At 38.5% G+C, this 15,958-nt stretch overlaps 1 protein-coding gene across 5 annotated transcripts in view; it reads right to left on the bottom strand.

The window, feature by feature from the left end:
• The window catches only part of CCDC34 (coiled-coil domain containing 34), a 33,664-nt gene that overhangs the window by 13,418 nt on the left and 4,288 nt on the right, over nucleotides 1-15,958 (bottom strand). For all 5 annotated transcript variants that reach the window (XR_007774681.1, XM_050955461.1, XM_050955459.1 and 2 more), the window contains 3 exons: nucleotides 12,204-12,336; nucleotides 8,443-8,550; nucleotides 1,593-1,751 (listed from right to left, as the gene is read on the bottom strand). Coding sequence is in view for 4 of the 5 variants with exons in the window: in XM_050955461.1 (XP_050811418.1) it covers nucleotides 1,593-1,751; nucleotides 8,443-8,550; nucleotides 12,204-12,336 (400 nt within the window). In the remaining variant the exon portion in view is untranslated. The remainder of the gene's footprint in view (nucleotides 1-1,592; nucleotides 1,752-8,442; nucleotides 8,551-12,203; nucleotides 12,337-15,958) is intronic.

Raw genomic sequence — 15,958 nt, 5'->3', positions numbered from 1 at the left:
CCTGATGGCCGGAAGCCAAAGTTTGCCAACCCCTGAAATATAGGGCTGGCTACTGAAAGAGTCATACAGTTTTTTCTATTTTAACCTAACCATCTGGGGGGGCGGGGGGGGGGGGGTAGAGTGTCGGCATATAAACGAACAGGCTAATGAACGAATATGTACAGTACCTTCTCAGGACCCTTCTACAAATCCTAACATGAGGGGCACAACTCACAGCACCACAAATATTCTGAATAGTACTGTGGCCCAGACAGGTTCCCAAACTTAGATCAGCTCCCAGCAATATTTAAGTTACTCCACAGTCCTCTCTAACACCTGGAGAAGTCCAGGATTAGGAGGTGCAAAGGTGGCTTCCTACAAGTTCTGTGCTGTGCCTCTGTGCTAAGCCACTAAGAATCTCACCCGCAGCTACATAGGTTGCTGCCATAAATAGGTCTAGAAGAAATTGCTTGATAGGTAGAGTTTACAAGTTTGTTATAATAAAAAACCCACTGTACTCATTAAATCAAGTGCCTTTTGTTTAAGTATAAATTAAATTTTTATAAACAAATTATTTTTCTCCTTTTTGCTATCAGCTCTCAGTTTTCTCAAGTATCTCTGATGTCAATCCAGTAAATCACTAAAAGATTAACGAGAATATTCCAAGTTTTCAAAAGTATTTGGCTCTGAAATAGTTGTAAAAATCTCCCCCCCCCCCCCCAAAATAAAAAGCGTATCAGTGGATCAGACTAGATAGCTATTTGCTGGTACTTGCAGTCTGTAGCTTTGCACCTGATTAAAAATGAGAGAACCACAAAGATCTGCCAGTCTTAGGACATACTCAAGGAGACTGTTGTCCCTGAAAGCATAGGGTGCCACCACCTTCCTTGAAGGCGGCTTGACTTCATTCCCACTGGGAACAACTGGAGATAATGGCCATTTCAAAAGAGGGCCTTTTTTGTGTTTGTTTTGCTGCTGTTGTTTTTTTAATAAAGATAGTGACCGCTCAGTTGCATTGCTCCCAGTGAGAACAATAGGAGATTGTAGACATTTTGAAAGAGGGCATTTCTTTGTGGAATTTTCTGTAGAACAACATTTATCAGGCCCTGCTGAAGGAGAAATTTTCAGTTACAAAGAGTGGCAAGAAAATGACCACTTATCCTTTAAAAAAATAAAAAAGGTCTTGAAACTTAGCCAATGCACAAGATTTCAATGAGTTTTAATTATGTGGGAAGTTGGATGGGGCTGAATTATTAAGATCATTCAGGTAAAAAAAGTGATCTGACACAGGCTGTAAAATTTCTTAGAAAGAAGCAATTTTTTTTTACATTTAAGTCACCTAATTAACAGCTTTATAAATTCTCTGAAAATTCATTCCGTGCCCAAGACTAAGTGCTGTAATTTTAGGAATATTCTGTATTCAATTAGTTAAATTCCTGCTCTAAACTGAAACTCATCTCAATCTTAAGTATGGAACCACAAGGAGGGCTTCCATAGTGTGTATGCATATATACATAATTTTTTTACTATGTTAATTTAATCAAAACAAGACCAGTTCATGTATAATAAGGTGGCCTGACAAGCTGGTATCAAAGATGATGAATGATTTCTACCTCCTCTTTCTTCTTCTTCTCGGACTCTTCAGCCCTTTTCTTCTTTAGCCATTCTTTATACTTTCCTTTAGCTTTTTCCTGCAACTGGATTCTCTCTAGATCTCTCGCTGCTTTTTCTGCCATTTTTTTGATGAGCTTTCGTTCCTTTTCCCTTCTTTCCTACACAAAACAGGTCAAAGAAACAGTCTTTTCAGTATTTTCAAAAAGGTCACTATTGGTGCCTTAGCTAACCACTTTTCATTATAATAACTGTGTAAGAATGAACTCCAGGCAGAATTGGTACAAGCTGGAGATATCACCGTTGCAACAGTGGTTTGAGAAAAAGCAGCTGGACATCACCTTTTGGAGATAAAACAGTGTGAAAGCATAAGGTCAGCATAAAATACAAGTGACATCCAACTTCAACTTCACCACTCACTGTAATATTTTGTTTACTATAAAAGAAAACTAAACAAATAAGACACATATTCCAAACATAACATCACACTGGGAAACAAAATTAAATGGCACAATTCTTTAAAATTGTGTAATAGTTATTAATGAAGTAGCAACTTTATCAGTGAATCTCCTAGACCCAAATCTATGATTTTGGGTGGAACCCAGGTTAAACTTTACCATTTTGGCTGGAAGCCACAGAGATTTGTGGTTTGTTTGAACCTGAAATGCCAGCAGTGTGAACTGATGTGAAAATCTAATTTCTTTTTTAAAAACATGGCTCTAATGAGAACCAGATTGATATTTCAAGACACTACATGATTTTTCATATACAAAATTTACTTGTGAACCAGACTGACAACTGATAAGAAATCTACATTCCTTCTGAGGGATCATGATTTAAAAAAATTATATATAAAATAATAATAAGAGGGGCATTCTTTGGTCTGTAAACTGAAGATCAGACTGATTAACCTTAAAAGTATCCATGTATGAAACAAGTGAAGGGAAATTTACTTCCCTTGTAATTCTCCTTCTCTGGAAATATTTTTACTGGATTCTTACTCCCTTCCCACCTCCCCTTAAAGTCTGCTGATTTGGGAGGTTAACACTGATGGGTGATAAAGAAATAATTAGGAAACTACTTGCTAAAGAGGCCATGAGCCATTGTACAAGATTTAACAGGTTCCCCCACTGAAAACGAATGCCAAGTGCCACAAAGGCAGTACTAGCCTCCAAACTCTTCAGTGGCTGACTTCATACAATCAGCTTTACACATGAAGCACTAGCCCCAAGGACAGGCCATCTACTTTCCCCATCTTATTGCCGTAAACATTGACTCTCACTCATCCCAGAAGAGTACTGTGCAAGATGGCATGAAATTAACTAATGAAAGCATATCAATTACTGAATGCTTTATGTTGCATAAGTATCTGATTAAACACCTGATTAAAAGTGTACTGCTGTAAGTCAATATGCATCAACAAAGTCTAGCTCCAAAGTATTTAAACAGAAACTTTTCATTTACAAGTAAATACATAGTATGACAAGAAACAGAGGAAATATATAACTTGTTTATACTTGATGTTGCCAGATTCTTGTCACAGTTCCCTTTGATTCTGTTTTGTGTCTATTCAAACTGCTGGGGGGTGGGGGGAGAAGGTATTTGGTGTGGGTGTCAGACCCAGAAAATCCCAGAGGAGACGGTGCATTTCTAAAATCCCTTCCTCTGCTCCCAGATGAGCACCACCATAACAGAGTCCCCATAAAACCTAGCATCTCACACACCTTAAACTCCCCTCCACCCAAAGATGATGACTATCAAAAAGTACCTAAAAACTATCCTAACACTAAAAATGAACACCATTAGAAATTAATTAAAATCAATCTACAGAGATCTAGATAAAGTCTGACCAATTCAGACCTGAGTACTGCTTGCAGTTATTACACTGTCTATGGAAGTAAGAAAGGATCTGAAGTGGTTAGCGCTGCAACTCACTTATGTAACAATAAGGACTGGAAAGTTCAGTGTTATAAACATTAATAATGCTGCCCCCCGAGAGAGTGCTTTGTAAAATGTTCCAGAAACACACTATTGATCCCAGTTTGAAAATACAGAGGCCACCTCAAAGAAGTTAAAAACTATTTAAAATATCACTTCTGAGATTGTCAGTAGCTAATTGCTAAGCTTTCAGCTTTAGCAAATCCCACAATGCTCTGTCCTATACATGATATCACCTTCTCATTCTCTCTACATGGCTGCACAAGAGGTCTCAAGTATAGAGTGATGCACAATGGTTTGAGCACTGGCCTGCTAAACCCAGGGTTGTGAGTTCAATCCTTGAGGGGTCCATTTAGGGAACTGAGGTAAAAATCTGGCTGGGGATCGGTCCTGCTTTGAGCACTGGGTTGGACTAGATGACCTCCTGAGGTCCCTTTCAACCCTGGTATTCTATGATACTGCTCCTGAGACAATCTGACTGAAAGAGTCTCACTGAATGACAGAGCAAGATCTACCCCAAGAAATCCTACCATAAAAAAAGCTTACAGAAATAGGAGAAAATTGAAAGTGAGCAAGAAGAAAAATGTAGATCCTGCAGTTTTAGCATTTCTGCCATTTTTGCATTATTCCATAATATTTTGCTAATTCTAGGCTTTTATATTTGATTAGTTTCTTTTTCTTCTGTAAAGATCCAGTCACTGACTAACACTGACACCTCATTCACCCCAAATACAGTGAGAACTTCAACGCTTAAATGGGACCATTTAAATACTATTATTTATTTCCTCCCTCTGTTTAAAAAGAAGAGCAAGGAAATAAATCTCTCACACAAAAACCCACCCTATGTAACTGCACCATTACAGTTGATTAGTAAAAAATTACAACTCAGAAAATGCTAAAATGATTTAATTTATTACCAGCAATGTTAACTCAGCTCTTTAGCTCATTTGTTTTCTATTCAGAGTTTTTGATAATATAACCCATTACTCCATTATAAAATATTCAAGATACAATAATCAAAATTATTGTTGCTGTTGGAACTTGAATTTATATTTTCTATTTAGTTTAATTTCTTTCACTAAAAAAAAAATCTATGGTGTTAAGGGAGAATGCATTGCTTGGTCTTTCGGGTGAGATGTATAAGTGCAGTAGCTTAATGTTTCATTAATGTAGATTCTTGCATTTGATAATAAATAAGTTACAGTTTTAAGATTGCTATACTGATAAAAATGTTTACATCTCATGTTGTTAAGTGCTACATTTATGATTTGCAAAGTAACAACAGTAATTATTCTATTTGGGTACAGTCAAACATTTAATATTTGGAAGTTCAGTTATTTTTAAGTAGTTGTATTAAAAGATAAAAATAAAAAAAAACACGATAGATTCTCTACACCTACCATAACTTAGAATGGTGGTATAATTAAAACTAAGGGCAAGTCAACACTACAAAATTTAGTTGACTTAAGTTACATTGATGTACAGCCACCACTGTAATTGAACGGTTTTACAGATCCACACTATGCTCCTGTGTCAGCAATGTGCATCCTCACCAGGAGCGCTTGCACCAATTTAACTTCCAGTGTGGGACAGTTTCTAAAAGGCAGCAATAATCAATGTAAACAATATAGTGTCTACACTGACACTGCAGCAAGTCACAAAGAACAGAGTTTCTGCATTTATGGAGTGCTTTTCATCTTCAACACACAAATCACTAAATCCTCCCAATAGTCCTGACAGATAGAACAACAATGGAAATAAACAGTGTACACAGCTGTTAGATTACTACAAGCTATTTAAAGAATCTAAAAGTTGGATGTTGGACAGTGACTTCTTTATACATTATATCAACTGTTACAATTTAAGTGGGGGTTGATTTAGGAACAGTGGCATAAACTTGAATGAAAGAAGCTGACAGAATTATTATAGCAATGAAGCACTTTAGGAGCCAATACTATTTACACACACACACTTATATAAGTTTACTTTATCCTTGCTTGAAACTAAATTAAGTCCTAAATTCACTTCATAAAACATGCCTTACTTCTGCAAGTTTTAATCATTTCCTTATAAGGATGGTGCAATATGTTCTGAACAAACAGTGGTCTGAGCTACGCTGGTTTCAAGCCAAAATAAATTATTCACTATGCCAGTGAACTTTACCCCTTTAAAAGTTGTTAGAATTATCAGGAAGAAAAAAGTTAGTTTAATATCCTTTAAGATTAAGGAAAAACTTTTTTTAAAAAGGGAATTTAAGACCCATGAAAAGTGCCAGATTCAAATTCTCTATTTACAAAAACAAAATTAGGTAAAACACAAAAACTGCACAGCAAGGCAAGTTTCCCCACAAATCAACTCTGACCAGGAGAGATAAGACAGCAGTTTGTTTTCCACACCCAGTCAAGTCTTAGGCCTCTCTAATGAGATGGCAAACAGGAATATCTTAAAAAAAATGCACATGTCCACTAAGTACTGCCTCTGGAGAGCTCCATGTGAGACTGGGGGTTATATACAGTACTGGACTTGACAGAGAAATGCAGATCTCATATAAAGAAGAAAGATTATAGCAAAAAGTAGTAATTACCAGCATTAGATTTTAATGGCTCTGTTAACCTATTTCCAATTTCTGTGCCATTCAGATCCCCCTAAAGTGAAGGCTATTTTAACACTGAAATGGCTTATTGAGTGTGTACAATCATAACTAATTTGCATATAAATTATACATGGAAATCCACTATACCTCATGGTATTTTTATACATAAATCAGAAAATAAAACAAAGAGGAAAAGTGTGTCTGTTACACACACACGCATACAGATCACGCTAGTCTCCATTTCAATCAAATGTTTCCACTGGATTCAAAATAGTATTCTGTTTTGGTTTTTTTTGTTAGGCTAGTGTGTTTTGATCGGTATTCTTTTGACTTTGCAAGCAGTAGAGACATACTGCAGCTTAACCAACACAAGTTAAATAGATAAACTGTCTGCCCACAAATGACTCAATACTAACTTGACAGAAAAACAAGCACCCATTTTAGCTTGATGGAGAATTCGAGACTCACCCACTGGCCAAGACCCAGAGGGGGTCTCAAATCCTAGGCTCCAGCCTAAGCGTCTACATTGCAATTTTATAGCCCAGCAAGCCCAAGTTACCTGACTCACGCCAGACACGGCCCATGCCACAGGTCTTTTATCAGAGTGTCTTAAGAGTACTGTATACTAAGTATTTGTTCCTACTGAACTACAAAATTTCATGTCAATATAAATATATCTTTCACAACTGAACAGAGTGCTTTTTGACAGCTCAGTGCCATAAAGCATTATTTTTAAACCCACCAACTACCTCTAAAAATTGCAAATTATGTTTACATAGAAGCATGCCAACTGGTGAAGGTAGCTTTATTTTCCTATGGTAATTTAAACAAGTTGACTAAGAATGCATAGAAGTCTCCATTGAGTAAGGTATTATATATTGTTTTAAAACAGAAAATAAAATCCTCTCTGCCAGCTAGGAAAAAAAGTCTCCAAATTTCACCTCCTAGCCATTTCACCAGAGTGCTACATTTCACAACTGGAACATCATAACTGACATTAAAATATGTATGTACTGTATATTAAAATGCAAGAAAAAACAGAACTGTGGCTCTTTGAGATGTGTTGTACACACATATTCCATTTCTAGAGTGTATGTGCTCCATGTGTCTGAGATCAGGATCTTTTGTTCAGCAGTGTCCATTGGGGCCACACATATGCCACGAGTCCTTCATGCCCAGTACTGAGGGCATAAAGAGGACCAGGCCCAACTAGTTCCTTCACCAATACAGAAGCCAGATGTTCTAAGATTTCATGGTAGCAGGAAAGGAGGACAGCTATCGTATGTTGACAACACATCTGAGAGAGCCACAGCTACTGTAAGGTAAGCACGTTTTCTTCTAGTCAGTCATTCTCAACATGCATTCTACTTCTGGTGACTCTCAAGCACTAACCAGAATTGAAATTGGTGGGTGTTTAAAGTCTATTTAAAAGATTTCAGAACAGAGGCATCAGACTTCAATGCCTTACAAAAATATAGACCAAGCCCCATATAGAGCTCTCTCACGCGTGCCACAGAAGCTACTTGAGCCCCAGTGGAGTAAGCCCTAATCTGTGCTAGGGAATCTAAACTGGCCTGCTCATAATAGATCTTGATGCAGTTAGACATCAGCCTAGTCTCTGGGTTGAAAAACAATTTGACACTTTAACCTGCCTGTAAATGCCACAATCTATGAATGGCTTGGTTCTACGTAGAAAGGAAATTTAGAGAACGTAGTTTAGCCTCTCCTTGATTGGAGTGTAGTATAGGAAAAAAGAATGACAGAATGATTTATCTGATTAAAATTGGTAAAAAACCGGGAGGGGGCTTAAGGGTGACTTTATATCCTTAGGTAATATGGCCACAAGTGCTCATATTTCCCCTCTTCTCCAGGCTGATGTGACTGCCACCAAAAAAGCCATTTTCTTATCTAAATCTTTCTTGGCTCTGCTCTACTAGCTGCACCATATATTGCATATAATTAATGCATATGTTCTCCCGAAGTTCTTTTGTAATGGGGTCCTAGGCACTTAGCAAGTGAGAGACTGCACTGAAGAACAGAACGTAGGGCACACTTAGCAGGATAATGTGCCAGAACAGTCAGGCTAGCCATTAGTCTTCTGAGTTTTCAAATACAATTTCCCTTATCAATTATAGCAAAAGTGACCCACAGAACATTTTGAACAGTCTTGAACTTCAGGGGGTGTGGCTTTTTTATGTTTCCTATTAAAATGTGTGTTCACTTAAAAAAAGAAATATGGATGCTTGAAGAGTCTGAGTAAAAAGGACAGATTTAATTAAATAACTGGATACTTGAGTATTTTGAATTAATATAGTATTTACCTCTTCATTCTTTTTCTGAACCCATTCCTTGTGCTTCTCTTCAGCAATCTTTTTTTTCCTTTCAAGTTCCTGCTTTTCTTTTCTTTTCTCCAGTTGTAAATTCATTTCCTAATTAAAACAAATGTACATACATAAGTTATTTTCAAATATAAACCAAAGTAATTTGAAATGCATAAAGGTCAGATTTAACAAAATCATTAAAAGCAGAAAAAAAGAGTCCTGTGGCACCTTATAGGTCTGGTCTACACTAGGCGTTTAAACCAATTTTCGCAGCGTTAAACTGATTTAACGCTGTACCCATCCACACTACGAGGCTCTTTATATCGACATAAAGGGCTCTTTAAATCAGTTTCTGTACTCCTCCCCGACAAGAGAAGTAGCGCTAAAATCGGTATTACCGTATCGGATTAGGGTTAGTGTGGCAGCAAATCGACGGTATTGGCCTCCAGGCGGTATCCCACAGTGCACCACTGTGACCGCTCTGGACAGCAATCTCAACTCGGATGCAGTGGCCAGGTAAACAGGAAAAGCCCCGCGAAATTTTGATTTTCGTTTCTTGTTTGCCCAGCATGGAGCTCTGATGAGCACGGGTGGCAATGCAGTCCCAAATCCAAAAAGAGCTCCAGCATGGACTGTATGGGAGATACTGGATCTGACCGCTGTATGGGGAAACAAATCTGTTCTATCAGAGCTCCGTTACAGAAGATGAAATGCCAAAGCATTTGGAAAAAAAAAAAAATCTACAGGCTACACAGTGCTGCGTGACAAGCGTAACGGGAAGCCAGAGACTCAAATGGACGCTCATGGAGGGAGGGAGGGGGTACTGAGGACTCCAGCTATCTCACAGTTCCCAGCAGTCTCCGAAAAGTATTTGCATTCTTGGCTGAGCTCCCAATGCCTGTAGGTTCAAACACATTGTCTGGCGTGGTTCAGGGAATAGCTCGCCAATTTACTCCTCCCCCCCACATGAAAGAAATGGGAAAGAAATCGTTTCTTGACTTCTTTCAATGCCACCCTGTGTCTACTGAATGCTGGTGGTAGACGCGATGCTGTAGCAGTGAAGAGCAGTATCTGCTCCTCTCCTCTCCCTGGTGGTAGACGGTACATGCTTAATAACTGCTGAATACCCCTGGCTGGCCTCAGGGGCGCCTGGGTAAAAATAGGAATGATTCCTGGTCATTCCCAATAGATGGTACAGAACAGATGGTAACCGTCTTCATCATAGCCACTGGGGGCTGAGCTCCAGCAGCGCCTTCCCTTTCTGGTGTAAAGAAAAGATTCTGTACTGCCTGGACTATCATAGCAGCGGGATGCTGGGCTCCTCTCCCCCGAACCGCTTAATGTCCTGCCTGGACTGTCACAGCACGGGGAGGCTGCCTCCCCCTCATTTTATCTCACTAACAAGTCACTGTTTCTTATTCCTGCATTCTTTATAACGTCATGACACAAATGGAGGGGACACTGCCACGGTAGCCCAGGAAGGTTGGGGGAGGAGGGAAGCAACAGGTGGGGTTGTTGCAGGGGCACCACCCGTGAATGGCATGTAGCTCATCATTTCTGCAGGATCTGACACGGAGCAGCTGTGCTCTCTGATACACTGGTCCTGTAGTACACTTGCCCCAAATTCTAGGCAGGACTGACTATTTTTAGAAACCATAAAGGAGGGATTGACTCATGGAGTCATTCCCAGTTTTGCTTTTGTGCCCCCGGCCAACCTCAGCCAGGGGCACCCGTGATAGCAGCAGACAGCACGGAAGGACAGATAACTGTCATCTCATTGCCAAATTACACTGGCAGCAGACGGTACAGAACGACTGGTAACTGTCTCTGCTATCATGCAAAAGCAAATGAATGCTGCTGTGTAGCGCTGGAGTATCGCCTCTGTCCGCGGCATCCAGTACACATACGGTGACTGCAAAAAAAAAAAGAAAAAAAAAGTTGAACGGGCTCCACGGTTGCCATGCTATGGCGTCTGCCAGGACAATCCAGGGAAAAAGGGCGCAAAATGATTGTCTGCCATTGCTTTCCCAGAGGAAGGAATGACTGACGACATTTAACCAGAACCACCCGCGACAATGATTTTTGCCCCATCAGCCACTGGGCTCTCAACCCAGAATTCCAAGAGGCGGGGGAGACTATGGGAACTATGGGATAGCTACAGAATAGCTACCCACAGTGCAACGCTCCAGAAATCGATGCTAGCCTCGGACCATGGACGCACACCGCCGAATTAATGTGCTTAGTGTGGCCGCGTGCACTCGACTTTATACAATCTGTTTTATAAAACCAGTTTATGTAAAATTGGAATTATCCCGTAGTGTAGCTTGCGACCCCTCATGTAGTAACCTCACAACCCCCGAGGGGTCCCAACCCCCAGTTTGAGAACCTCTGGTTTATATTATGGGAAATAGAATACTACAAACTCCTATTTCTATATAGTATTTCCCCAACACAAATTTTTATGGTCCGCATATTACAATACATTTTTAAAAGACAACTTTTTTACCATGGCACTAATTTTTAAAATCCATTTAAAAATACAGAGTGAGACATTCCAAGTTGTGTACTATATAAGCATTCCATTGTTTCAAGCATATAGAAGTAAACTACTTTGGTTCTGATCCAGTCTTGATAAGTTAGGTTATATATGAATCACATTTTTCACATACCACCAGAAATTAGCTTGGATCAATTTTCTTTTTTTTTTGGGGGGGGGAGGGGCAGGGGGGGAAGTGGGAAGGAGGAGGGGGAGGAAATGGAGTGGGGAGAAGAGATGAGTGCCAACTTAAATTCTAAAAGGAAGTCCAAAATATATGTGCTCAATGTTAGGAAAGTTGGTAAACTCAGGAATGTGTTCTAAGTGATTCTAGCTTTCCATTCACCTTTAACACAACATAAAACATTTCTCTCTAGCCTTCCATCTGAAGACTGCAAGTACTTCACAAACACCAATGGGTTAAGACACTAAAAACCATCTGTGATGTATGTTATACTCATTTTACAGATGAAGAAAACATGGCACAGAGAAGTTGACATTTGCTCAAGGTCACACAACTAGCCAGTGGCACAGGTTAGAAATGAACCCAGTAATCCAGATTTGATTCTATTGCTTTAACCATTATGCTATGCTTCCCCAACTTGATTGTAAATGCTAATATAGCTTAAAGAACAGGACTGCACACACCCCAATTAGGAAAAGGAGGCTCACTTAATTCTGCCACAGTCCTACTATTCAGGAGTAGGTTATTTATAAGAAAACAACAGATGGCTAAAGGAAAAGAAATGCTGGGGTTGGGAGCACTTATTGTGAATATTCTGGGAAGAGGTATCAAACAGTTGTATAACAACATACCTAGGTGGCTGTCAACAACATGCCTCATGTCTAACCACGTACCTTGGCGTTCCTATATACAACGCACGCCCTGTCGTGTTTTATTGCTTACATGCAGATGTATGTAACCATGAGGAAAATCAAAGTACCAATTACACAAATATGTTTAATCCTTTAAACCTGAACCATTACCAGACAGTTGGATAAGAAAATATATACACATTTCCAATTAAGCAGAACATTTAGCAAAAGAGAAATGCATGGAACATGAATCACACTGGTTTACCCAAACACAAAAAGCTAAGCATGTCTAAAGACATTAAAGATAAAGAACAAATGTATCTTGTTTTCACAATAAATAAAAAATCCTGCATTTCAATGCCTGTTAATCTGCTGTCAAATCTAAGGGAAAATATTCAGAAATATTCACCTCTAAAGCTCTGGCTTGTAGGCGGACACGTAGCTCTCTCTCTTTGCAAATGAACCATTCTTCCCATGGTGAAAGATTATCTGCCAGAGGTGACTGCTTTTTCTTTTCTGTTACATTACAGCTTTCAGCATTACTGAATTATAAAATGAGAAATGAAAAGGGAAGAATATTTGGTGGCTACTATTTTCAAATCAAATTTATTTCCAAATTAACCAGTGCAACTGACATTAAATAACGACATATATTTATATCATGGCTATTCATGACAACATGAAATAAACTCCTTTACTTCTGCCACTCTGTGATAACCTGTAGACCCAAGTGATAAATTTCATTTTTTGGCACTTTTGATTGTCTCACTTTACTCTGCCTATTAACCCATCTTCTTAAGGACTAATTTTAATGTTCCGAACTATGGAGCAGAGTCAAACAGCTACCATTTAACAAGAAAACAAAAAGCCTTTTCAAGTGTTTCCTTCCTTCTCCTGAAGTATGGATCAGGGAAAAGGAGGGAGTTAAAATTACATTTGCTATATTCCATCAATAGCAAGTCCAGTATCTCACAGCCCTTCACAGCTAGTAACAGATTTTCATGTCCCTTCAAATCCTGGTTTCATGGTATCAAAGCACCTCAACTTTGAGGAGAAAGACACACACAAACAGTCCTAATAAAAATCCTTTCTAAAACCTCTAATAGTTTATTAGAACTTATTTGGGATGCCCCAGATAAAACTCATTCATGTTTTCTTCCCCACTCATGAGTGAGGTAGCCATCCCAACCTCATGCCAATAAAACCTTTATGATAATACCACCATATACACATACTAGCTCATAAATGAAAATATATGTATATTAGTTCTGATCAAAATGGAGCCTAACTTACAAAATACCAGTGGGCTCATCTGTGAGTTTACATATTTTTCTAGGTTATACAGAAACATCTCTTCTTTCAGCCAATAAAAATGGAAATACCCCTGGCATAAACTGCTGTGGGGAGATTTCTTTGGTGTCTTGCAGACACATACCTATATTCTTAACATTACTACTGTGAGTAGTCCCATTGATTTAGTATAATGGACATCCAGAAATGCATGCTATAGTAACATTATAAATCAATGTACTCTATTTAAATAAAGTATATTTAAACATAGCATTCTCTCTCAATATAAAAGGAGTTGAATGTTCTGCAACTTCAGTACTTGTTCTTCCTATCTAACAGAATCCTGCCTCATTTATCATGATTAATAACCTATAAAAGGGTAAACATAATTATTCACAGACAATACTAAACTGAGAACTTTTGTAAACTTAGTGAGAGCAGAGCAATATAAAGTGAACAGAGTCATTAAACATAAAACTTGAAAAATGCAAGTTTATAAAATTGGAAGAAAATAATCTAAAATTTAACTATTCAGTTGAAGGAAGAAACCTGAGGAGTCATAGTGAAAGAGACCAGGACAATAGTGGCTGTCATTTGATATAGCAGGAAAAAACAGGCCAACAAAATTCTGTTCAGACACAACATTTTGTGGAAGGTGGTACGGATGATTCTTCAATACAGGACTCTGGTTAAACCACACCTGCATTACTGCGCTCAATATCAGAAAAAGACTGAAAAACTGGAGGACATTTAGAACAGAGCTACAAAACTGAGGTGTCATTATTGGAGAGTTTGGAACAAAATTATTAAACTAAACTAAACAGTAATAAGTCACCAAGACCAGATTGTATTCACCCAACAGTTCTGAAGGAATTCAAATGTGAAATTGCAGATCATTTAAATCAGCTTCTGTACCAAAATGACTGGAGGATAGCTAACACAACACCAATTTTTGAAAGAGGCTCCAGAGGTGATCCCTGCAATTACAGGTGAATAAGCCTAAATTCAATATCGGACAAACTAGCTGAAACTATAGTAAAGAACAAAAATTGTTAGACACATAGATGAACATAATTTGTTGGGGAAGAGTCAACATGTTTTTTGTAAAGAGAAATCATTACTCACCAATCTACTACAATTCTTTGAGGGGGTCAACAAGCATGTGGACAAGGGGGAATCCAGTGGATATAGTGTACTTAGATTTTCAGAAAGCCTTTGACAAGATCCATCACCCAAGGGTCTTAACCAAAGTAAGCTAACATGGGATAAGAGGGAAGGTGCTCTCATGGATTGGTAATTGGTTAAAAGATAGGAAACAAAGGGTAGGAATAAATGTCAGTTTTCACAATGGAGAGAGGTAAATAGTGATGTCACCCAAGCGTTTGTACTGGACCCAGTCCTGTTCAACATATTCATAAATGACCTGGGAAAAGGAGTAAACAGTGAGGTGGCAAAATCTGCAGGTGATACAAAACTACAAGATAATTAAGTCCCGAGCAGACTGCTAAGAGCTACAAAAGGATCTCACAAAACTGGGTGACTGGCCAACAAAATGGCAGATGAAATTCAAGGTTGATAAATGCAAAATAATGCACATTGGAAAACATAATCCCAACTATACATATAAAATGATGGGGTCTAAATTAGCTGTTACCACTCAAGAAAAAGATCTTGGAGTCATTGTGAATAGTTCTCTGAAAACATCCACTCAATGTGCAGCAGCAGTCAAAAAAGCAAACAGAATATTGGGAATCATTAAGAAAGACAGAAAATATTATATTGCCTCTGTATAAATCCATAGTATGCCCAGATCTTGAATACTGTGTACAGATGTGGTCGCCCCATCTCAAAAAATATATATTGGAATTGGAAGAGGTTCAGAAAAGGGCAACAAAAACGATTACAGGTATAGAAAGGCTTCCATATGAGAAGAGATTAATAAGACTGGGACTTCTCAGCTTGGAAAAGAGATGACTAAGGCGGGGAATATGATAGAGGTCTATAAAGTCATGACTGGTGCAGAGAAAGTAAATAAGGAAGTGTTATTTACTCCTTCTCGTAACACAAGAACTAGGGGTCACCAAATATAAAAATTAATAGGCAGCAGGTTTAAAAACCAAACAAAAGGAAGTGTTTTTTACACAATGTAGTGTCAATCTGTGGAACTCCTTGCCAGAGGAGGTTGTGAAGGCCAAGACTATAAGACGGTTTAAAAGAATTAGATAAGTTCACGGTCCATCAATGGCTGTTAGCCAGGATGGGCAAGGATAGTGTCCTTAGCCTCTGTTTGACAGAAGCTGGGATTACCTGTTCTGCTTATTCCCTCTGGGGCACCTGGCATTGGCCACTGTCAGAAGAAAGGATACTGGGCTAGATGGATCTTTGGTCTGACCCAGTATGGCCACTCTTATGTTTCAGGAAAACTAACATTAAGCAAACATATAGCTTGGTGAATTAGGGAAATAGATATAAGTATTTAAAGGGTGTAATAACCAAAACAAAAATTATTTAGGGTGGAAAAAGAGACTTACTGTGAGTAAATCAAATCAAGTTAAGCAGAGGAAACTATAGGCTGAATTTTGATCGTGAGCCATTATACTGGTAGGACTGGACTTTCAAAAGTACTCAGCATTAGCCTAATTATACACCTATTGACTTCAATCCTCCGTAGTCTCCCAGGAGATGGGGTGGAAGCCGTATCTGCGATATTTAGACTATTATAGACCAGATAAAACATACTGGCTGAAAGAAGGGAAGTTTCTATATAGCCTTAAAAAAAAAAAAGTAGAAAACTCACAGATGAACCAACTGGAATTTTATAAGTTTATTCTTGCTTATGATCAAACCTGTTTGGCAAGCACTTTTGCACTGGCA

The sequence above is a fragment of the Gopherus flavomarginatus genome, chromosome 5 (assembly GCF_025201925.1).
Source record: "Gopherus flavomarginatus isolate rGopFla2 chromosome 5, rGopFla2.mat.asm, whole genome shotgun sequence".
In the NCBI taxonomy this organism is placed as follows: Eukaryota; Metazoa; Chordata; order Testudines; family Testudinidae; genus Gopherus; species Gopherus flavomarginatus.
This window is presented reverse-complemented; position numbering and strand designations above follow the sequence as displayed.